At 36.1% G+C, this 25,286-nt stretch overlaps 1 protein-coding gene across 11 annotated transcripts in view; it reads right to left on the bottom strand.

Annotated features, from left to right (window-relative positions):
* Positions 1-25,286, bottom strand: part of Znf644 (zinc finger protein 644) — a 136,401-nt gene that overhangs the window by 56,432 nt on the left and 54,683 nt on the right. For 9 of the 11 annotated variants that reach the window (XM_047545813.1, XM_047545805.1, XM_047545821.1 and 6 more), the window contains one exon: positions 24,611-24,671. The exons of the other annotated variants lie outside the window; for them this stretch is intronic. In XM_047545813.1, the coding sequence (XP_047401769.1) occupies positions 24,611-24,654 (44 nt within the window). In that variant the 5' untranslated portion in view covers positions 24,655-24,671. The remainder of the gene's footprint in view (positions 1-24,610; positions 24,672-25,286) is intronic. 11 annotated transcript variants of the gene reach the window in all.

Here is a 25,286-nt window from a genome sequence, read left to right as displayed (position 1 = left end):
ACAAATTCAATGGCATCCACCCAAAATTCATGTTGAAGCCCTGACACCCCGTCCTCCACCCATACCTCAATCTGTGACCTTATCTGAAGAAGGCCTTTACAGAAATAAAGTTAAAACGAAGCCATAAGAGTGATCCCTAACCCGATATGACTGAAGTCCTTATAAGAGACTAGGGCATAAAAACTGACACTGAGGATGAGCAAGCACAGAGAAAAGATCATATAAAGGCAGAAAGAGGGCAAATCAAGGAGACAGGTCTGAGGATAAACTAAAGCAGACAATGTCCTGACCTTAGACTTCCAGCCCCTAGAAATGGGTAAAAAAAAAAAAAAAAAAAAAATTAAGTTCCTATTATTTAGGCTACCCACTCTGTGGTATTTTCTTAAGAAATCCCTAGCAGACTAACATACTCACCTTGGAAGAACCAGATGTTTCAATTCATACTGCATATGAAGGCTTTCTTGTGATACAAGTGAATAACTACTAATTTCTGCATTCTGAAAATGCCAAACTAAGGTCACCTCCACCACACTTTATGCTAAATACTGAGATATAAAAAGAAGACCTATTTGGGCATAGGAGCAGCTTGGCCTAAGGAAAAAAACTGGTCCTAACTACCCCATATCACTACAACCCCATACAGAAATAAAATGGACCTCTACTTGGATAGGTACCCATATCAATTTCCTTGATGGTCAGAAAAGAGCTTTCATATACCTGATATAGAAAACACCTGGCTCTCCTTTCAGCTCATGTAACAGAAAGTTTAGATTTAAAGCTCTTGCTAAATATCCTTTTCTGTGGCTGAGAAAATTCCAGACAATGTCAAAAACCTAGCTGCACTTCAGAAAAACTTGGGAAAATTTTTAAGACTGTACAAATAAGATCACACAACTGCTTTACTAAAATTTGATCAAGTTCATTAAGTCCTGTAAATTTGCCTTTTTTTTTTTTTCTGGATTATTCCATACAACACTGATATGTATCCAGGATCATCTAGGTCAGAATTTTCAAATATATCTGCACTTGAAGACTTTTTTAAAAGTACCAATGCTCACTCACTCTCTGAAGTGTGTGTGTGTTTTCAATCTCTTATGGCACTGTAATGCACAGTCATGATTACAAAGGACCATGCAGAATCCAAGTATAATTATGATGTGTTGTGATTAATTACATGCAAGCAAATACTGATGTATGTAATAATTATCTACTAAAAAACACATCGCTTACATTCCACTGAACGTATTTTCCTTAGTAGTGAAGGACAGAGTATAAACATATGATACAGTATGGCTTCATTATAAAATAATCCATAAATCTTCATTTATCCAGTAGAAAACAAATTTGAGAACCTGAAACAAATTACCTGCGCAAAGAATTCAACAGTACATTAAAAAGATTATAGACTGGGACTTATTCCTGGAATGCAAGGCTCAACGCAAAAATCAATCGAAGTAACACATCAAATTAACAAGGATAAAAACTACATGATCATCTCAACTGATGTAGAAATTCAACATCCTTTTTCATAATAAACATACTTAGTAAACTAGGAGTAGAAGGAAAGTATTTCAACATAAAGCAATATAAGAAAAGCACAGTGCTAACATCATACTTCGTGAAAAATTGGAAATTTTCTTCAAAGATCAGGAACAAACCTAAGTCCCATTTCTGCCACTTCTATTTTACCCCAATACTGAAATTTCCAATCAGAGAAGAAAGGATGGGGGTGGGGAAGGAAGGGGGATGAGTAGATTAGGGAGGGAAAGAAAAGAGGAAGAAAGGGAGAGGGAAGGGAGAACAAAGAGGAAATAAAAGAAAGTGATATGAAAGGCATTCTTTTGGAAAAGGAAGAAGTAAAATTATCTCTGTTCAATGATGGTAAGATCCTAAGTGTATAAAACCTTAAGAATTTCATACACCCACACAATTCTGTTAGAACTATAAAAATTCAGCAAAGTTACAGTATACAAAAATCATCATACAAAAGCCGTTTCTATACACTAACAATGACCAAAAAAGAAAATTAAGAAAACAACTCCAATTCTAGTAGCATCTAAAAGAATAAAATGCACAGGAATAAAATCAACCAAGAGGGTAGAAATCTTGTATATTAAAAACTACAAGATGGTGCTGAAAGAAATTAAAGATGACAAGAATAATAGAGGGGTGATCCAAGATGGCGGACTAGAGGGTGACTGCACCCCCACTCGCTCCAGAACCCAGGAGTTAAGAAGGGGAGGCATTGAGAGACTCGGACTGAAATAGAGCCACAGGTGAGTCTGCCCACTGGGTAAAGCTCGGCCCGGGTGGCAGGCCCAGATAGAGGTGGCTTATTGGAGCAGGGCAGGGCAGCTAGAGTCTTCCACAGGCATCCCTGCACACTCCAGTGGTGGGCCCCGCCCACACAGCCAGCTTCTCCAGGTTCTCGGAGCAGGTCCCCTAGTGAGAGCCTTTCTGATCAGAACAAGCTCCAAGTCCCAGAGCCAGCGCAGCATACTCCGGCCCACAAGCAGCTTCAGGGACCAGGACAGGGCAGTCAGAGACTTCCCCAAGCAGCCTGGACCCCTGCGGTGGGAGGTGCCTTTCAAGGCTAGCTTCTCGGAGCAGACCACCCAATGAGAGCCTTTCTACAGTAAGAGCCAGCCACAAGTCCCCGAGCCAACAGAGAGCTTCGATTCCCAAGCAGCCTCTGGGATCAGGGCAGGGCAGCCAGAGACTTCTCCAGGCAGCTCTGCCCACTCCGGCCGCAGGCTCTTTCCACGGGGTGATCCAAGACGGCAGCCTAGAGGGTGACTGCATCTCCAGTCGCTCCAGAACCCAGGACTCAAGAAGGGGAGGCTTTGAGAGACTTGGACAAAAATAGAGTCACGGGGTGAGTCTCCCCCACTGGGCAAAACTTGGCCTGGGCAGCAGGCACAGATAGGGGTGGCTTATCAGAGCAGGGCAGGGCAGCTAGAATCTTCTCCAGGTAGCCTTCCACACTCCAGCGGTGGGCACCTCCCACACGGCCAGCTGCACGGTGCAGGCCCCCAGTGAGAGCCTTTCCGCACAGAGTCACCGACAAACCCTGGAACCAGTAGGGGGCTAGGGGCAGCTTTCTTCGGATGCACTGCATTATCAAATTCCTCCAAGACATCAGGCTACTGAAGGCTGGGAGGTGATACGCTGGAAATCTACCGGGACACTATAAGCCAATAGAGGAAATCTGCAATATCTCAGGGTCCCACTATGAGAAAACAAGGGAAGAAAATGTCCCAAACAAACCTAGATACTACATCAATAAGACCCAATGACAGCACAGCAGAAGAAATGTCAGAAAGGGAGTTCAGAATGTACATAATTAAAACAATCAGGGAAGCAAATGAGGAAATGAAAGAGCAAATGCAGGCATTGAAGGAGGAGATGAAAGAGCAAATGCAGGTATTAAATGATCGCACCAATCAACAGTTAAAAGACCAAATACGGGAAGCAAGAGATCATTTCAATAAAGAGTTAGAGATACTGAAAAAAAAAAACAAACTGAAATACTTGAAATGAAGGAAACAATAAACCAAGTTAAAAACTCCATAGAAAGCATAAAAAATAGGTTAGAACACCTGGAAGACAGAACCTCAGACACTGAAGACAAATTATTTAATCTTGAAAACAAAGTTGGCCCAACAGAGAAGATGGTAAGAAATCATGAACAGAATCTACAAGAATTATGGGATATCATGAAAAGGCCAAATTTAAGAATTATTGGGATTGAGGAAGGCTTAGAGAAACTAACCAAAGGAATGAACAATCTATTCAACGAAATAATATCAGAAAATTTCCCAAATCTGAAGAATGAAATGGAAAACCAAGAACAAGAGGCTTATAGAACTCCAAATATACAAAATTACAACAGACCCACACCAAAGCACATTATTATGAAAATACCTAACATACAAAATAAAGACAGAATTTTAAAGGCCGCAAGAGAAAAGAATCAAATTACATTCAGAGGGAAACCAATAAGAATTTCAGCAGATTTTTCAATCCAGACCCCAAGAGCTACAAGGGCCTGGAACAACATTTACCAAGCTCTGAAAGAAAATGGATGCCAACCAAGAATCTTATACCCAGCAAAACTTGCCTTCAAATTTGACAATGAAATTTCATGATAAACAAAAGCTAAAGGAATTTACAAAAAGAAAGCCAGCATTACAGAACATTCTCAGCAAAATATTCCATGAGGAAGAGATGAAAAACAACGATGCAAATCAGCAAAAGGAGGCACTAGCCTAAAGGAATCGCCAAATAAAGGAGAAACCAAATCATGTCAAAAACAAATATGAGTCAAATGACTGGGAATACAAATCATATCACAATAATAACCCTGAATGTTAATGGCCTGAACTCATCAAACAGAAGACATTAGACTGGCAGATTGGATTAAAAAGAAAAATCCAACAATATGCTGCCTGCAAGAGACTCATCTCATAGAAAGAGATACCCATAGACTAAAGGTGAAAGGATGGGGAAAAACATACCATGCACACGAACACTGCAAAAAAGCTGGAGTATCCATCCTCATCTCAGATAATGTGGACTTCAAACCAAAACTAGTCAGAAGGGATAAAGAAGGACATTACATGCTGCTTAAGGGAAGCATAAATCAGCAAGATATAACAATCATAAATATCTATGCCCTGAACATTGGCTCATCCACGTATGTCAAACAAATCCTTCTCAATTCCAGAAATCAAATAGACCACAACACAATAATACTAGGCGATTTTAACACACCTCTCTCACCACTGGATAGATCATCCAAACAAAAATTGAATAAAGAAACCATAGATCTCAATAACACAATCAACAATTTAGACTTAACGGACATATATAGAACATACCATCCAACAAAGAACGAATACACTTTCTTCTCAGCAGCACATGGATCCTTCTCTAAAATAGTCCATATTTTATGCCACAAAGCTACTGTTAGCAAATACAAGAAGATAGAGATACTACCTTGTACTCTATCAGATCATAATGGATTGAAATTAGAAATAAGTGACAGAATAAAAAACAGAAACTTCTCCAATACCTGGAGATTAAATAATACACTATTATATGATGAATGGATAACAGAAGACATCAGGAGGGAAATAAAAAAATTATAGAAGTAAACGAGAACAAAGACACATCATATCAAAATCTCTGGGACACTATGAAAGCAGTACTTAGAGGAAGATTTATTTCATGGGGCGCATTCAAAAAAAGAAGTAGAAATCAACAAATAAACGTTTTAACACTACAGCTCAAAGCCCTAGAAAAAGAGGAGCAGACCAATACCAAAAGTAGTAGAAGACAGGAAATAGTTAAAATCAGAGCCGAAATCAACAAAATTGAAACAAAAGAAACAATTGGAAAAATTAACAAAATAAATAGTTGGTTCTTTGAAAAAATAAACAAAATTGATAAACCCTTAGCCACACTAACAAAGAGAAAGAGGGAGAAAACTCAAATTACTAAAATTCGGAATGAACAAGGAAACATCACAACAGACACGAGTGAAATACAAAACATAATTAGAAGCTATTTTGAAAATCTATACTCCAACAAACAGAAAACCTCGAAGACATCAACAAATTTCTAGAGACATATGAATTACCTAAACTGAACGAGGAGGACATACACAACTTAAATAAACCAATTTCAAGCAGTGAAATAGAAGAGGTCATCAAAAGCCTACCAACAAAGAAAAGTCCGGGACCAGATGGGTTCTCAGCCGAGTTCTACAAAACCTTTAAAGAAGAGCTCATTCTAATACTCCTCAAAGTATTCCATGAAATAGAAGAGGAGGGAACCCTCCCAAACTCGTTCTATGAAGCCAATATCACCCTGATACCTAAACCAGACAGAGACACATCGAGGAAAGAAAATTTCAGACCAATATCCTTGATGAACATCGACGCAAAAATTCTCAACAAAATTTTAGCAAATCCCATACAAATATATATTAAAAAGATAGTGCACCACGATCAAGTGGGTTTTATCCCAGGGATGCAAGGTTGGTTCAACATTCGGAAATCAATAAATGTCATTCACCATATCAACAGACTTAGAGTTAAGAATAACATGATTATTTCAATAGATGCAGAAAAAGCATTGGATAAAATACAGCATCCCTTCATGCTCAAAACACTAGAAAAAATTGGGGTAGTGGGAACATTCCTTAACATTATAAAGGCCATCTACGCTAAGCCCATGGTCAATATCATTCTAAATGGTGAAAAACTGAAAGCGTTCCCCCTAAAAACTGGAACAAGGCAGGGATGCCCTCTTTCACCACTTCTATTCAACATCGTCCTTGAGACTCTAGCCAGAGCAATTAGACAAACCAAAGAAATTAAAGGGATACGAATAGGAAAAGAAGAACTCAAACTATCCCTGTTCGCTGATGCCATGATTCTATATTTAGAGGAACCTGGAAATTCCACCAGAAAACTTTTAGAACTCATAAGTGAATTCAGTAAAGTAGCAGGTTACAAGATCAATGCTCATAAATCCAATGCATTTTTATACATAAGTGATGAATCTTCAGAAAGAGAAATTAGGAAAACTACCCCATTCACAATAGCATCAAAAAAAATAAAATACTTGGGAATCAATCTCACAAAAGAGGTGAAAGACCTCTACAATGAGAACTACAGAACACTAAAGAAAGAAATTAAAGAAAACCTTAGAAGATGGAAAGATCTCCCATGTTCCTGGATAGGCAGAATTAATATTGTCAAAATGGCTATATTACCTGAAGTGCTATACAGATTCAATGCAATTCCAAATTAAAATCCCAATGATGTACCTTGCAGAAATAGAGCAAGCAATTATGAAATTCATCTGGAAGAATAAAAAACCTAGAATAGCTAAAGTAATCCTCAGTAGCAAGAGCGAAGCAGGGGGTATTGCAATACCAGAACTTCAACTATACTACAAAGCAATAGTAACAAAAACGGCATGGTATTGGTACCAAAATAGACAGGTAGATCAATGGTACAGAATAGAGGACATGGACACAAACCCAAATAAATACAATTTTCTCATACTAGACAAAGGGGCCAAAAATATGCAATGGAGAAAAGATAGCCTCTTCAACAAATGGTGCTGGGAAAACTGGAAAACCATATGCAACAGAATGAAAATAAACCCCTATCTCTCACCCTACACAAAACTTAACTCAAAATGGATCAAGGACCTCAGAATCAGACCAGAGACCCTGCATCTTATAGAAGAAAAAGTAGGTCCAAATCTTCAACTTGTTGGCTTAGGATCAGACTTCCTTAACAGGACTCCCATAGCACAAGAAATAAAAGCAAGAATCAACAACTGGGATAGATTCAAACTAAAAAGCTTTCTCTCAGCAAAGGAAACTATCAGCAATGTGAAGAGAGAGCCTACAGAGTGGGAGAATATCTTTGCCAACCATACTTCCGATAGAGCGCTAATTTCCAGAATCTATAAAGAACTCAAAAAACTCTACACGAAGAATACAAATAATCCAATCAACAAATGGTCTAAGGAAATGAACAGACACTTCACAGAAGAAGATCTACAAGTAATCAACAGATATATGAAAAAATGTTCAACATCCCTAGTAATAAGGGAAATGCAAATCAAAACTACCCTAAGATTTCATCTCACCCCAATTAGAATGGCGATTATCAAGAACACAAGCAACAACAGGTATTGGCGAGGATGTGGTGAAAAAGGAACACTCATACATTGCTGGTGGGGTTGCAAATTAGTGCAGCCACTCTGGAAAGCAGTGTGGAGATTCCTCAGAAAGCTTGGAATGGACCCACCATTTGACCCAGCTATCCCACTCCTTGGCCTATACCCAAAGGACTTAAAATCAGCATACTACAGAGATACAGCCACATCAATGTTCATTGCTGCTCAATTCACCATAGCCAGATTGTGGAACCAACCTAGATGCCCTTCAGTTGATGAATGGATAAAGAAACTGTGGCATATATATACAATGGAATATTACTCCGCAATGAACAATGATAAAATTATGGCATTTGCAGGCAAATGGATGAAATTGGAGAATATCATGCTAAGTGAGATAAGCCAATCTCAAAAAACTAAAGGACGAATGATCTCGCTGATAAGCGGATGAGGACATATAATGGGGGGTGGGAGGGGTTAACATTAGGTTTAGGGTTAGGTTTAGGGTTAGGGATAAGGAGAGTGGTAAGAATGAAGGAAAGAAGGACTGTATAGAGGGAAAAGAGGGGTGGGAGGGGTGGGGGGAAGGGAAAAAAAATAATCAAACATCATTGCCCTATGTAAATGTATGATTACAGAAATGGTATGCCTTGACTCTATGTACAAATAGAGAAACAACATGTATCCCATTTGTATACAATAATAATAAAAAAAAAATAGAAAATACATCCCACATTCACAGATTAAGAGTTACATTATTAAGAATCAATATTGCACAAAGAAATTTACAAATTCAGTGTAATCCATCCCTATCAAAATCCCAATAACCTTTGTTCAGAAACAGAAAAATTCATCCTAGAATTCATATGGAATCCCAAGGCACTCTAAATTACCAAAACCATGTTATAAAAGAACAAAAGTTACATATACAAAAACTCAAAATGGACCAAAGATCCAAAGGTTAGAGCTAAAACTATAAAACTCTTAGAAGAAAATGGGGGAAAAGCATCATAACACTGGCTCTGGCTACAATTTCTTGGGTATGATACTGAAAGCACAAAAATGTGAAAAGAGATAAATTACACTACATCAAATTTTAAAACTTCTGTGTATCAAAGGCAACAATAAACAGGGTGAAAAAGTATTCTTTGCAATGAAAGAAAAACATTTGCAAATCATATCTGATAGGGATTAATATTCAGAATATATAAAGATTCTTCCAACTCAATTTAAAAAAATAAATAATACACCCAACAACCTGATTTTTCTAAATTGGGCAAAGGACACATTTCTCCAAAGATGATATACAAAAGGCTAACGAGCACATGAAAAGATGCTCAATATTACTAATCCTTGAAGAAGCGCAAATCAAAACCACAATGAAATTATCACCTCACACCCATTAGAAATAGAAGGAAACTAGCTCATCATATTAAAAGCCCCATGTGAAAAGCCAACAGTTAACATTATACATGAGGATGAATGACTGAAAAGATTTTTTCTTAGATGAGGGAGTCTTACCTTTTCTATTCGACACATCACTAGTAGTTCTAACCACAGCAGTTAAGCAAGAAATAAAATGCATCCCAATTGGAAAGGAAAACATAAAATTATATTATTTGCAGATGATATGATCCAAAACCCATTACGGCTACTAAATGAATTCAGTAAGATAAAAAGTCAACAAACAAAAATCAGTTGCATTTCTACATACTAATAACAACAAATCCAAAAAGGAAATTAAGAAAACAATTTCATTTAAAATAGCATCAAAAAAGAATGAAATACTTAGGAATTAATTAACTAAGGAAGAAGAAAAACTCTACAATGAAAATTAGAGAATATTACTGAAAGAAATTAAAGATAAATGAATAAAGGGAAACACATCCTATGTTCATGGATTCAAAGACTCAGTATAGTTAAGATGTCAACAGGACCCCCAAAGCAATCTACAGAATCAACGCAATCCCATGACAGTTTCTGAAGAAACAGAAAAAAAAAAATCTTTAAATTGATAGGGAATCAATCTTAAGGGACCCCCAAAAGCCAATAATCTTGAAAAAGAACCTCAAAGTTGGAAGCCTCATACTTCCTGATTTCAAAACATACCAAAAAGTAACAGTAATCAAGACAGTGCTGTTAAGGGTTTACAGAAAGACATATAAACCAATGGAACAAAACAGAGGGTACAAAAATAATCCCATGCATTTGTTGTCAAATTGTTTTTGTCAAGGGTGGCCAAACTACACAGTGGGGAAAAGACAATCTCTTCAACAAATGGTCCTGGGTAAATAACATTCATATTCAAAAGACAAAAGTTGGGACCTTTACCTAATACCATATACAAAAATGAACTCATAACAGACAAAGACCAAAATGTAAGATCTAGAACTATAAAACTTCTAGAAGAAAAATTAGGCACGAGTTTCATGACACTGGATTGGGCAATGGTTTCTTGGATGTGACATCAAAGGCACAAGCAATAATACAAAATTTAGAAAAAAAAGACAAACTGTACTTTGTGAAAATTTGTGAAACAAAAGACAATATAAACAGAGTAAAAAGACTGCAAGTAGAATGGGAGAAAATATTTGCAAATCAGATAACTGATAAGGGATTACTATCCACAATACATAGAGAACTCCTACAATTCAATAACTGAAAAATAACCCAACTTAAAAATGGGCAAAATAGGGTTAGGTTTATGGCTCAGTGGTAAAGCACTTGCCTAGCATGCGTGAGGCACTGGGTTGGATCCTCAGCACCACATAAGAAATAATTAAATTAAAAAAAGGTATTGTGCTCATCTATAAATAAAAAATTTTTTTAAATAAATGGGCAAAATATTTGAACAGACATTTCTCCAAAAAAGATACAGTCTAATGACAAATAAGTATATGAAAAGATGCTCAACATCACTAATCATTAGGAAAACGCACATCAAAACCACAATGAGAGCCATGAGCACATGTCCATGGTCTTAGCATTCTGGAGGCTGATGGAGGAGGACAGCTTGAGTCTAGGAGTTCAAGGTAATCCTGGGCAATACCTGTCACGTAAAACAAAGTGACCAATAACAAACAAAAACCACAAGAAGACACCACCTCACATTCATTAGTAGGATGAATACCATTTAAAAAACAAAAACCAAAAGTAGGGGGTGGACCCAGAAAATAAGAATGTAAAGAAATAGGGGAACCCACACGTCCAGCTACCCTGGACTGAACTTGAGTGTACAGCACAGAAGGAACCAGCTCCAGGGTCCCGAAAATGGGCCTGTCCCCACAAGTCTTGGCATGGTGTTAGGGTCTCCCTTGATCTGAGAATGGCTATCTCATTTCAGGAGCCAGTGGTTGAAATTGGTGTTGGTGTCTATGGGATGGTGTACAAAGCCCATGATCCCCACAGTGGCCACTTTGTGGCCCTCAGGAGTGTGAGAATCCCCAATGGAGGAGCAGGAGGGGGGCCTTCCCATCGGCATAGTATGCCTTACTGAGGTGCCTAGAAGCTTTTGAATATCACAATGTTGTTCAGCTGATGAATGCCTGTGCCACTTCTCAGACTGACCAGGATATCAAAGTGACCCTCCTCCAACACTTTTACAGAGCATGTTTTGCTACCTTAGTGACATTTTCCACCCACCCCTCCTTTGAGATTTATCCTTCTCCTGCCCCCTATTTCTATACACTAGGAGATCTATCTCTCCTCCCCATCCCTACCTTGATATCTGGGTCCATTGTTTTTTTATAGGAAAATAGAACAAGCCCTCCCAACCCCCCCCCCACAAAAAAGGAACATCTGTGTACAGATGATGGGAAAGTCAAATGGTGCAGCCACTACAAAAAACAGTAAGGTGGTTCCTCAGAAAACCAAAATTAGAATTGTCATATAATTCAGCATTTCTACTTCTGGATATATGCCCCAAAGAGTAGAAGCAGCATCTCAGAGAGAGAGATAGTGGTATATTCAAACACACACAAGATGGAATATCATGTAGCCTTAAAAAAAAGAAAATTTGGCAATATGCCTCAAAACAGATGAACTTTGAAGGTACTATGCTATGTGAAACAAGACAAATATTATATAATTCTGCTTATATAAGATACTTTAAATCTGGAGGAAAAAATTACCAATAGGGGCACAGGGGACCAATAATAATATGAGGGAGAAACAGGTAAAAGTATAAATGAGAGCATATACGTATTATATTTTTGTGTGAATTGTTCCTTCTATCACTTATTTTACTGCTTTAATGAGAACAGTATAACACAGTTTCTAGGAGCTCAGATTCTGAAGCTGGACTACGTGATTCAAAGTCAAGCCCTTTCACTGCTAAATTCATTATAGTTCAGTTTTATTATCTACAAAATGAGGATTGAATTAATATTTATAAAGTACTCATAATTCCTTATAGTAAGCACTATATAAATGTTAAATAAAGTAAGCCTGGGTTTATCTTGGGCTTGCTTTTTAATCAATTAGGAAAAAAAAACTCTCAAAGTTTCTCAAGCACAGTAACAGCAACACTACAAAAACTTCTGTTTAAAAAATTAAATCTAAGGTTATCGTGGTTTTAGTTTTAATCAGTCAAAAAATGTAAAAGCTTGTCAATTATGGAGGGTGTTCCAGGAGATGTCAATATTTAGTATCTTATTATCTTGCTATGCTTTTAAGTCATTCTGCTAATAGGTGGTTTAATTTCCAAGCACCATAGATAATAACAGAAAGTGTCTTCCTAGTGGATGGGATATAGGAAATGCTACCCCCCAAATTATGGCATATAAGAAAAAAGCAGAAGCAGGCCATATCTCATTCTTTAACATTCTCTTTCCTTTCCCCCTTAAAATGTCTTGTGCCTGGTGTGTTGGGTGTCTTGCCCTGTAGGAAGGGAAGAAATGTCCCATAGAGATGACGAGAAGAATCCCCACTAATCATACTTTTGCAGGTTGTCCGTAAAAAGTTTTCTCTGTTTCTTTCTGTCTTCATTTCTGAAGGCTTCCACATTAAATAAAAATTTCATTAAATAAATTTGTCTGCTTTTCTCTTGTTAAGCTGTCTTTTATTAAAAGGTTCTCCACTATGAACCAAGTGATGGGTGAAAAAAGAAATGTTTTCTCCTGTACAACAGATACTGTTATCTCAAAGTAGAGGTAGAATTTAAGTTGAGCTGTCTTAGATGAGTTAAATTTCAAGAGCAGAGATGACACAAATGAGAAAGATATGAATAAAGGTGAAATTATTTAAATAATGATAATCACTTAGACTGAAATTGCTTATTTAAAAACATAATAAGAAAGGCTGGGGGAAATAGAGAGTTTACCTAGCATACTTGAGGCCCTGGGTTCAAACCCCAACACTGAAAACAAAAACAGAAAGAAAAAAAAGAAAACTAAAAGGGGATGAAACTTAAAAGTCAAGTAAAATGTGAATTTGGAAACTCTTGGATGTAAGACCTAAGAATGAAAATTTCTCCTTAGGGAGTTGTTTATGTTCTTTAAGTAGTAAGTAATAGAGCAACTTCCTTAACAAGCTGAATGAAAGTCTTAAAAAAATGAAGCAAGCAAAGACAAATCATCCAAAGATGAATGTCACAGATGCTGTAAACAAAAGTTAATAGCCATGGGAACAGAAGAAGATAAATACATGCTATATTAACAAAGTAAAATAAAAAGACCTAGTAAATGATCCACACTTTAAAAGAAAATGTGAACAATGTAAATATTCTAAAGGATTTTGACCTCAATGATAAGAGAATTCTGATTACATTAGCAAGAACAGATTTTAAACATGGTAATGTCAGATTACAGAAGAAAATATTCAAGCTGGTTTTATAGAAGAAAATATACGCTGGTTTTATTAGAACTGTTTTATAAATGTCAGTAAAAAACAGAAAAAAGAAAAACACAACAAAAAAACCCTCATAGATACAATTGCAACACTTCTTCACACTGAAACTATTTCAGTGGTTTCTCACTGCTGTTACTTCAAATTCCTTTAAATGATTTATGAAAACCCCAGCACATCACTCCCCACCCACAACTCATGCTCAACTCTATATTTCAAATTATGTATTTCTTTCACTTCCACCAAGTGTCCCTTTCTATTACCACTCATCCTTTGCAATAGGGTTTTTCTTCTGCTAAAAGTCCTTCCCCAAATTTTTAACCTACATAAATCATCAACAGTTCTTCAAATTTCAGTATGTCACTTCTTCCAGGTCTGTTTCCATTCAGTCATTAATAAATATTTATTAAGTATCTACTATGAGTAAAGAACTGCCCTAGGTACTTGAATATATACAATTAATAAAAATAGTGCCCTTGCCTGTCAGGAACACAGACCACCACAATACTAATCACACTTGACTGTAATTACATATGTAATCATCTTTCCTACTCAGACTAGTAACTAGCAACTATGAGCTAAAGTCAATTTAACTATAATAACCAATTCATAAAACATTAAGTGAATTAATACATCAAACAAATGTTTACTGAGCACTAATCATATGACAGGGAGGTCAACAGTCCTCAGTTTAGCTAGAAGATCCTAAGAGATTTCAAATAATTGGCTTTAATGGTCATCTTAAAAGAACAGTAGCTAGGAAGTCAGAAGACTAAGGTTCCAGTTCTATCTTTGCAATTATTCACCTGAACTCAAACCAATCATTTACTATTTCTGAACCTTATACCCTTAAATATAATACTGAAATAACAGTAAGAAGACTTTCACAGTATTATTTATTTCTTAATGGGTTTAAAATGAGATTTGTTTAAACAGTTTGAAAAAGCAGAAGCAAGATGCTATAGGCTATAGTAAAAATATAAATTAAGTCCATTTAAGAAAATGCCTGCGGGGCATGGTGGCACATACCTGCAACTCAGGAAGCAACTCAACAACTCAGGAAGGCTGAGGCAGGAGGATCACAAGTTCAAAGCCAGTCTTAGCAACTTAGGCCCTAAGCAAGTTAGCGAGAAACTGTCTCAAAATTTAAAAAAATTTTAAAAGGGCTGTGGATGGTTCAATCCCCAGTACCAAAAAAGAAAAGAAAAAAAAAAAAGGAAGTGCCAATAAATTTGGTAAGATAAACATCCAGTTAAATGAAACTACTTTATGAAATAATTATTGAAAATTAAAATAAAAACTTTAGTTCATGATCTCTTTGCCCATATTTTCCCAAGGACAACTTCCAATCAAAATTCTTACTATTTTCTTCAAGGCCCAACTCAAATGATGAGAAACTGAGGAATATCCATCAATCTCTCAAGAGAAAAACTAGTCTAAAAAAACTTGTAGAGAGAGTTAAATCAAGCAGTGTTAAGGTTAAGATTTTCTCAAACCTCAAATGAACAAGAAAACTAAACACACTTCACATCCAGGATGAAATACAAGATAGTCCAAGTTCTACATTTGGTAATTAATCTAAGAAAATCTCTGTAGGGAGAAAGAAAGAACAGCACGAGATGGGGTTCAAAGTCCAACTCTGTGTTCAACTGCTATCACACAAGCCACATCAAGGAAATATGACAAGTGGATCCCAGTGAGGCAGAATCTTTCTTTGCTTTGGACTTGCTAGAGGGCAATCAAGCTTCAGTTATAAAAATCCCAGGTGACTACTATAACTAACCCAACTAGCCAAATTCCAAATACAGAAGGACACCACCAGTCAAAACGCTTTAATGGTTTTAAAATGCTTAATTTCTTAAGTACATTTTCATAAATATTTCATTATATTATCTATGATGATAAAATTAAATTTTCTAAAATTTTTTTCAGCAACTTTCTTCCTAAGTTATAGGAATCAAAAATGCTATCAAAGTTCTTGACTATGGTTCTTCATTTTCTTCCTCCATCATTTGTTATCTATTGGGAAATGAGCAACTTCCCTTCTTACATATGTGACCAATCTTGGAGCTCTGGTGACACAATCAGTGTGCACTACTTATATGTGACCAATCTTCCTAATCTACTACTTATATAATCCCATGCATCTTTTAAAATCTTCAAATTAAATAACTAGCAAAAATCCACAAGAAAAATACTCTAGTAGCAAATACTTTAATTTCCATTACATAGATAACTGCCTTTGAAACCAGTCATCAAAATCAACAACCTCAGTCACTTAAGACACTGTCTTAAAATAAAAACTAGAAAGGGCTGGTGATATAGGTCAGTAGTAGAGCATTCCTGGGTTTGATCCCCAGTATTCCTCCCCTTAAAAAAAAAAAATGTATATACACATGCGCCTATCATCCCCATTTGCCTGCCTCCTGCATGCCCATTGCCTGCCTTTCACCTACCCATCACCCACCGCCTGAGGTTTACCTGCCTGGAAGTCCAGACACAGTACCTGCAGGTTGGGTTACTCGTGGCTGCCTCCACTTTGAAACAATAGCCAGAACCTGTAGGACCCTGGTCAGACTGAGAGCCCCATCTCCAGGACCCCTCAGCCTGACCAACCACTTCCTGCCTCTGGGACCCACAGAAGGACTGACAGTGACCTGCCTCCTGGATCCCTCAAACAGACTGACCACACCGCGCCTCCAGGAACCCTGCCCAACCAAAGGAACTCCAGAACCTCCCGCGGACCACGCCCACAACCCGAGCTGCAGAGCCCCATTTCTCAACACATTGGGAAGCCAGAGCGGCCATCTTGGATTATCCTGGAAGCGGTAGCTCCCATCTTTAGGTGGGCAAATCCCACTCTGAGACTCTTGCAGGAGGCTGGAGCTCACTGTCAGGTACCACTCATACATCAGGTTACTGAGACTGGGAGGTTTGAATACTATATGACTATTATAGTGTGGATTTTTTTCTTTCTTTTTTTCTCCTTTTTGAAATTTTAAAAGTTTTTATTTCAATACTTTTCTCGCTCTATTTTCCTTTTGTTTACCTGTTTCCTCAGTCTCTTTCTCCCTTTTCTCATGCTAATAACCAACTTCTTTTGATTACACTTTCACTCCTTCTACCATCTAGAACTTCTATATACTCTTTTCTTATCCCATTAACAGCTACATCCTACTCCCCTCCCCATCCTCTTTGTCCTCTATTAGAAACTTGAGACCTTATTGCAAATTTATTTGCTAAACTGTAGATAATAATTGAACTCATTCTGTTGATTATGATAGAATTGTTAACATCTTCATAGGGGCTATTTGGTTAAGGGCTGCATATTGTCTGTGCTGGATGCTGCTAATATTGATCTCTCCCTTAAAGAAAAGGTTTTGGAAACCTATAGGGTCACAATAAGCCTATGGGGGGAAACTGCAATATCCCAGATCTGCACTGCTAGAGGGGAAGATACCTAAACAACATAAAAAACAAGGGTACCTGAACAATATGAAAAAACAATGTAAGAAAATGATCCAAACAAACCTAGATTCTATATTAATAGAATCCAGTGACAGGATGGTAGAAGAAATGACAGAAAAGGAGTTCAGAACACACATAACTTAAAAGATTTGTGAAGCAAAGGATGAGACAACAGAGCAAATGCAGGAAATGAATGATCACTCCAATAAGCAGTTCAAAGAACAACTGCACGAAGCAAAAGATCATTTCAACAAAGAGATGGAGATTCTGGAAAAGAAAAAAAAAAAAAAAAAAAAAAAAAAAAAAAACAGAAATCTTTGAAATGAAGGAAACAATAAACCAAATAAAAAACTCAATGGAAAGTATCATCAACAGACTAGACCACTTGGAAGACAGAATCTCAGAGAATAAAGACAAAATATTTAATCCTGAAAATAAAATTGAACAAACAGAGAAGATGGTAAGAAATCATGAACAGAAACTCCAAGAACTATGGGACATCATGAAAAGACCAAATTTAAGAATTATTGGGATCAAGGAAGGAACAGAGATACAAACCAAAGGAATGAAAAACCTATTCAATGAAATAACATCAGAAAATTTCCCAAACTTGAAGAATGAAATGGAAAATCAAATACAAGAGGCTTACAGAACACCAAATGCACAAAAATTACAACAGATCCACACCAAGGCACATATATAATGAAAATGCCTAACATACAAAATAATGATAGGATTTTGAAGGCTGCAAGAGGAAAGCATCAGATTACATACAGGGTAAACCAATATGGATATCAGCAGATTTCTCAGCCCAGACCCTAAAAGCTAGAAGGGCCTGGAACAACACATTTCAAGTTCTGAAAGAACATGATTGCCAACCAAGAATTCCACACCCAGCAAAACTAACCTTCAGGTATGAAGACAAAATAAAGTCCTTCCATGATAAACAAAAGTTAAAAGAACTTACAAATAGAAAGCCTGCGCTACAGAATGTTCTCAGCAAAATATTCCATGAGGAGGAAATGAAAAACAACAATGTAGGTAAGCAAAGGGAGGAATTAACTTAAAGGAAAAAAAACAATCAAAGGAGAATTCAAGTCAAGTGAAAACCAAAAATAAGCCCAAATGACTGGGAATACAAATCATTTGTCAATATAACCCTGAATGTTAATGGCCTAAACTCATCAATCAAAAGACACAGACTGGCAGACTGGATTAAAAAGAAAGACCCAACAATATGCTACCTTCAAGAGACTCATCTCATAGATAAGGACATCCACAGACTAAAGGTAAAAGGATGGGGAAAAACATACCATGCCCCAAACAACGGCACATTCATGTACATCAAACAAATCCTTCTCAATTCCAAGAATCAAACAGACCACAACACAAAAATTCTGGTTAACTTTAACACACCACTGTCACCACTGGGTAGATCTTCCAAACAAAAACTAAACAAAGAAATCATACAACTCAACACAATCAATAACTTAGACTTAACAGACATATCTAGAATATTCCATCCATCAACGAGCGAATACAGTTTCTTCTCAGCAGCACATGGAACCTTCTCAAAAACAGATCATATGTTATGCCAAAAAGCAGCCCTCAGTAAATGCAAAAAAAAATAGATACTACCTTGTGTTCTATCAGATCCTAATGGAATGAAATTAGAAATCAATGATAAAATAAAAAACAGAAATGACTCAACACCTGAATAATATGCTTCTGAATGAAGCATGGATAACAGAAAACATCAGGGAGGAGATAAAAAAAAACAACATATCAAAATCTCTGGGACACTATGAAAGCAGTACTAAGAGAAAAATTCATTGCATGGAGTGCATTCAAGAAAAGAATAAAATGTCAACAACTAAATGACTTAACATTACAGCTCAAAGCCCTAGAAACAGAAGAACAGAACACACCAAAAGTAGTAGAAGACAGGAAATAATTAAAATCAGAGCTGAAATCAATGAAATTGAAACAATGAAACAATTCAAAAAATTGACAAAAAGTTGGTTCTTTGAAAAAGTAAACAAAATAGATAAACCCTTAGCCTACTAAAAAAGAGGAAAGAGAAAACTCAAATTACTAAAATTTGTGATGAAAAAGGAAATATTATGACAGACATCACTGAAATACACAACATAATGAGAAGCTACTTTGAAAGTCTATACTCCAACAAAATAGAAAATATCAAAAACATCAACAAATTTCTAGAGACATACAATCCTCCCAAACTGAACCAGGAGAACATACACAATTTAAACAGATCAACTTCAAGCAATGAAATAGAAGAAGCCATTGAAAGTCTACCAACCAAGAATAGTCTGGGACCAGACAGATTCTCAGCTGAGTTCTACAAAACCTTCAAAGAAGAACTTATACCAATACTCCTCCAAGTAATCCAAGAAATAAGAAGGAGGGAACACTACCAAACACATTCTATGAAGCTAAAATCACCCTCATACCCAAACCAGACAAAGACACATCAAGGGAAGAAAATTTTAGACCATTACCTCTGATGAATATAGATGTAAAAATCCTTAACAAAATTCTGGCAAATTGCATCCAAAAGCATATTAAAAAGATAGTGCACCACGATCAAGTGGGGTTCATACCGGGAATGCAAGGTTGGTTCATCATCTGGAAATCAATAAATGTAATTCATCACATTAATAGACTTGAGGTTAAGAATAATATGGTTATTTCAAGTGATGCAGAGAAAGCGTTCGACAAAATACAAAACCCCTTCATGCTCAAAACACTAGAGAAAAATAGCGATAGTGGGAACATACCTCAACATTGTACAGATTATTTATGCTAAGTCCATGGCCGACATCATTCTTTTTTTTTTTTTTTCGGGTGCTGGGGATCGAACCCAGGGCCTGGTGCTTACAAGGCAAGTACTCTACCGACTGAGCTATCTCCCCAGCCCCCCGACATCATTCTTGATGGAGAAAAACTGAAAGCATTCTCTCTAAAAAACTGGAACAAGACAGGGATGCCCTCTTTCACCACTTCTATTCAACATTGTGCTTGAAATACTAGCCAGAGCAATTAGACAGACTAAAGAAATTAAAGGGATATGAACAGGAAAATAGGAACTCAAGCTGTCACTATTTGCTGATGACATGATTCTATATTTAGAGGATCCAAAAAAAACTCCACCAGAAAATTTATAGATCTCATAAATGAATTCAGCAAAATAGCAGGAAATAAAATCAACACGCATAAATATGAAGCATTTTTATACATAAGCAATGAAACATATGAATCAACTCCATTCATAATAGCCTCAAAAAAAAAAAAAAAAAAAACTTGGGAATCAATCTAACAAAAGAGGTGAAAGATCTCTATAATGAAAACCAGAACATTAAAGAAAGAAACTGAAGAAGACCTTAGAAAATGGAAAGATCTCCCGTGTTCTTAGATAGGCAGAATTAATATTATCAAAATGGTCATACTTCCAAAGGTGCTCTACAGATTAAATGCAATTCCAATTAAAATCCCAATGACATTTCTCATAGAAACAGAAAAAGTAATCATGAAATTCATCTGGAAGAACAAAAGTTCCAGAATAGCCAAAGCAATCCTGGGCAGGAAGAGTGATGCAGGAAGTATCACCAATAGCAGACCTTAAACTCAACTACAGAGCAATAGTAACAAACATGGCATGGTATTGGCACCAAAACAGACATGTAGACCAATGGTACAGGATAGAAGACACAAAGACATACCCACATAAGTACAGTTATCTCACACTAGACAAAGGTGCCAAAAACATACAATGGAGAAAAGATAGTCTCTTCAAGAAATGGTGCTGGAAAAACTAGAAATCTGTAAGCAGTAAAATGAAATTAAACCCCCTATCTCTCAACCTGTACAAGACTCAATTCAAAATGGATCAAGGATCTAGGAATTAGACCTGAGACTGTTCACCAAACAGAAGAAAAAGTAGGCCCAAATCTCCATCACATTGGCTAAGCACCAGACTTCCTTAACAAGACCCCCAGAGCGCAAGAAATAAAAGCAAGAATCAATAAATGGGATAGATTCAAACTAAAAAGTTTTTCTTAGTACAGGAAACAATCAATAATGTGAAAAGAGAGCCTACAGAGTGGGAGAAAATCTTTGCCACACACACTTCAAACAGAGCATGAATCTCCAAAGTTTGTAAAGAACTTAGAAAACTTTATACCCAAAACACAAAGAACCTTATCAATAAATGGGCTAAGGAAATGGGCAGACACTTCACAGAGAAGATGCATGACGATCAGCAAATATATGAAAAAGTGCTCATTATCCCTAGTAATTAGAGAAATGCAAATTAAAACCCACCCTAAGATTTCATCTAACTCCAATTAGAATGGCTATTATAAAGAACACAAGAAATAATTGTGTTGGCGAGGATGTGGGGAAAAAGGCACACTCATACATTGCTAGCTGAGTTGCAAACTGGTGCAGTCACTCTGGAAAGCAGTATGGAGATTCCTCAGAAAACCTGGAATGGACCCACCATTTGACCCAGCTATCCCATTCCTCTGTTTATACTGAAAGGACTTAAAATCAGCATACTACTGTGATGCAGCCACATCAATGTTCATAGCACTCAATTCACAATAGCTAGATTGTGGAACCAACTGAGATGCCCTTCGATTGACAAATGGATAAAGAAACTATGGTATTTATACACAATGGAATATTACTCAGCAATAAAGAATAATAAAATTATGGCATTTGCTGATAAATGGATGAAGTTGGAAAATATCATGCTAAGTGAAATAAGCCAAGCCCAAAAAATCAAAGGCTGACTGTTTTCTCTGAATAGTGCATGGCAATACACAATGAGCAGGGAGTGGTGGGGGGAAGAGAAGAATGAAGGAATTTTGGATGGTGTAGAGGAAAATGGGGTGGGGGTGGGGGCCAGAAAGATAGTAGAATGAAATAGTATTACCCTATGTATATGTATGATTACATGAATGGTATGAATCTACCTTGTGTACAACCACAGAAATGAAAAGCTGTACCCCATTTATGTACAATGAATCAAAATGCAGCCTCTAAAATAGAAAAGATTTTAAATTAAAAAAAAAAAATCAACAATGACATATTACTAGCTATTTTATTCAACTGGATTGCAAGAAGACCTGAAGGACATTTTCTCTTTCCAAAATGCATATAATGCTGCTTCTGGATTGCCCAAATTGGCTCCTTCCTATAGGCAAACAGTCAATTTCCTCATTCCACTTCAGCTAGCATTCTGAAACCCTGTCTGAGAGAGAATTCTGTTCCATTATCTATTTTTAACAAATATTCACTTAGTATGTACAGTATCCCAAGCACTGAACTATTAAAATAAATGAGACATGGGTGGTGTCTACCTTTAAAGAGTTCAAAGTTTAATAAAGAATATAACCTACTGCAATATGGCCAGGCCTACATCAAAGCTCATGAGATGATGCTTGAAACAGTCTACTTCATAAAATAACCTGACAACCAAGAGAATAGGTATTAACAATTGAATGGCAGGGGGTTGGGAGATGTAAAAACGTATACTTAGTACAGGAGTATGAAACATCATACGTAGTTTATTCAAATAATTCTAGGCATGTGGGTACAGCTGTAGTGAAATAATTGCATGCCACTGTATAGGGCTTACAGTTTATTCTGCAGGTGATAGGGAACAATAAAAGAGACAGAGAAAGTAAAGTAGTATATAGAAAAGCTGGCAAGTGAAACCAGAAATTTGGAGAATTCAATAACAAAATTATAGACAGAATATAAATATTTATGGTATATTCATACAATGGAGTATTAGTCAGCAATAAAAAATAATGAACTATGCATATACTCACCTCAGGAATGAAACTCAAATACATTATACTGGACGACAAAAGTCAGATACAAAAGAGTACTTACTATGTAATTCTATGCATATAAATTCCAAGAACAGTTAAAATTAACTGTATCAACAGAAATCAAATGGATGCTTACCTCAGGGCAAGGCTACTGGACTGCAAAAGGGAAGAGCAAAGGAAACTTTCTGGGATAATAAAAATTTTTATATTTTGATCTGGATGATGATTACATGTGCAAATATACATATAAAAAGATTTAAATTTTACACTGTTTTATGTGTAAGTTACAACACAATAAAGAAGAAAAAACACAACTGTGGTAGAATTAAGGTCAAACAAGCTAAACCCGTGTCATCCCACAAGCAGTACCAAACTTGTAAGTAATGAGAACAAAGGTTCTAATAGACTCCATATATTCAACTAGCAAACAAAATCTCCTTCAGACTTAAAGTACAAGTCCGGTTTATTCTCTATTTCAAGAAGATACATAGGCAAGTGTTCTTAATAATAAAAGCTATAAAAATATTCTTCCTAAAGAAAATGAAAAACCCCTATTAACCACAACGAATTTTTTCTACACAACAGTACCTACCACAAGTACTACTATAATAACTAATAAGGAATAGGAAGCATTTAATGGAATTCACATAAGTATTCCCTAAACTACAGTACCAATAAAGAGAAATGTTTGCTTCAAAGTATGACTAAATCAAAGACTGAAATCACACTGGTACTAGAGATTGAATCCAGCAACACTTTACCACTGAGCTACATCCCCAGCCCTTTATTATTTTTCATTTTGAGGTAGGGTCTCTGTATGTTGCTGACAGTCTTGTTAAATTGCTGAGGCAGGCTTCAAACCTGAGATCCTCTTGCCTCAGCCTTCCCAAATCCCTGAGATTATAGGCATGTTACAGTGCACACAGCTCATTATAGTCCTTTTTTTTTTTAAACAAACATTGAGGCCAAAAAATTTTTGACTAGTGAAACATCTGGTTGGATTAGACAAAGACTAAATTAATTGCAATTTTATCAATATATTCTTGTTACTCTATATGCAATAGCCATATTCACTTACTGATAATTTAAATATAATTTTTATATTTCAAGAGCTTATATTATTAAAAAGCATTGTTTTACATACGAGGTCAAAAGTATAAAAATCACAATTCAAAATTTATAAAGTCAACAGTCTTAGGAGACCTAATCAGAATGCTACATTTCTAGAAAAGTCCTTCAGTAAACATACCCACAAGAAAAACATTAAAAGGATAATTTACAATTCTGAACACTAAATAAAAGTAACAACTTAGAGAATTTCATTAACAGAAATAAAAAAATAAAATTCATGGAAGCAAAGACTTACTATGTACACTACATCACCAAAGAGAACAATAAAAAAATCCAACAAATCTTGTACTGAATAATGAAGTGTTCCTTGATAGTGGCTAAGCCCAACACCAACTTAATTTTCTAACATGTTAGAATAGTCATCAAAACTCTGTATGCATTAGAAAACCTGAACACAAAAAGAAGGAAAACTAAGAACTGGTTGCTTGTTAGCACCTACCCAATCAATCGAATCAAGTCAATTTGTCAAAAAGTCAACTCTTCATTTCAAACTTTTATTAAAAATATTTTTGATTCTGGACTTTTAAAGGTATATTTTTAAAACAAATGTTTTGTGTTATTTCTACTTCAATATGTAACATTCAAAGTAGTCTTCTACTTACCTAGACTTTGTCTTACTAACATCTCGCTGCAAGAACAATCTCATCCGAAATTAAATCCAATCTGAAAAAGTACATGTAAAAATCATCATTTAGGGTTTTTTTGTTTCAGATATGAATAACTACATCTACGATACCCTATTCTTTTAAATTAAAAACTGCAAATAAAATTATTTTCTTGATAAAACACTGAAAAAGTAGTATTAACTAAAACAGAAAACTTGCTAAGTAACTTTTGGAGGAATAATAACCTATTCACAATGAAAAACTTCCTCTCTTTTTAAAAATTCCTGTTAAACTTATTTTTATTAATAGTATGGCAATTGTAATCATTAAAATCAGTAGTTGTTTCTCAGTATCTATGGAGAACTTGGTTCCAAGATCCCTCAAGGATACCAAAGTCTGTGGATGCCAAGTTCTTTATATAAAATGGCAGTCTTTCCATATAACCTATGCATATCCTTCTATTTCTTTAAATCACCTCTACATTATTTACAGTACCTAAAACAATGTAAATGCTGTGTAAATAGGTACTGTATTGTTTAGTGGCCAACAAGAAAAAAAAAGTATGTACGTGTTTAGTACAGAAATGCTTTCTTTCTCAAATAATTTTGATTCACAGTTGGTTGAATGGGTGGATGCAGAATCCATGGATAGGGAAAGTTGAGTGTGTTTTTTC

This window comes from Sciurus carolinensis, chromosome 1 (assembly GCF_902686445.1).
Source record: "Sciurus carolinensis chromosome 1, mSciCar1.2, whole genome shotgun sequence".
In the NCBI taxonomy this organism is placed as follows: Eukaryota; Metazoa; Chordata; class Mammalia; order Rodentia; family Sciuridae; genus Sciurus; species Sciurus carolinensis.
The sequence above is the reverse complement of the archived record's forward strand: the minus strand, read 5'-3'. Positions and strand labels throughout refer to the sequence as shown.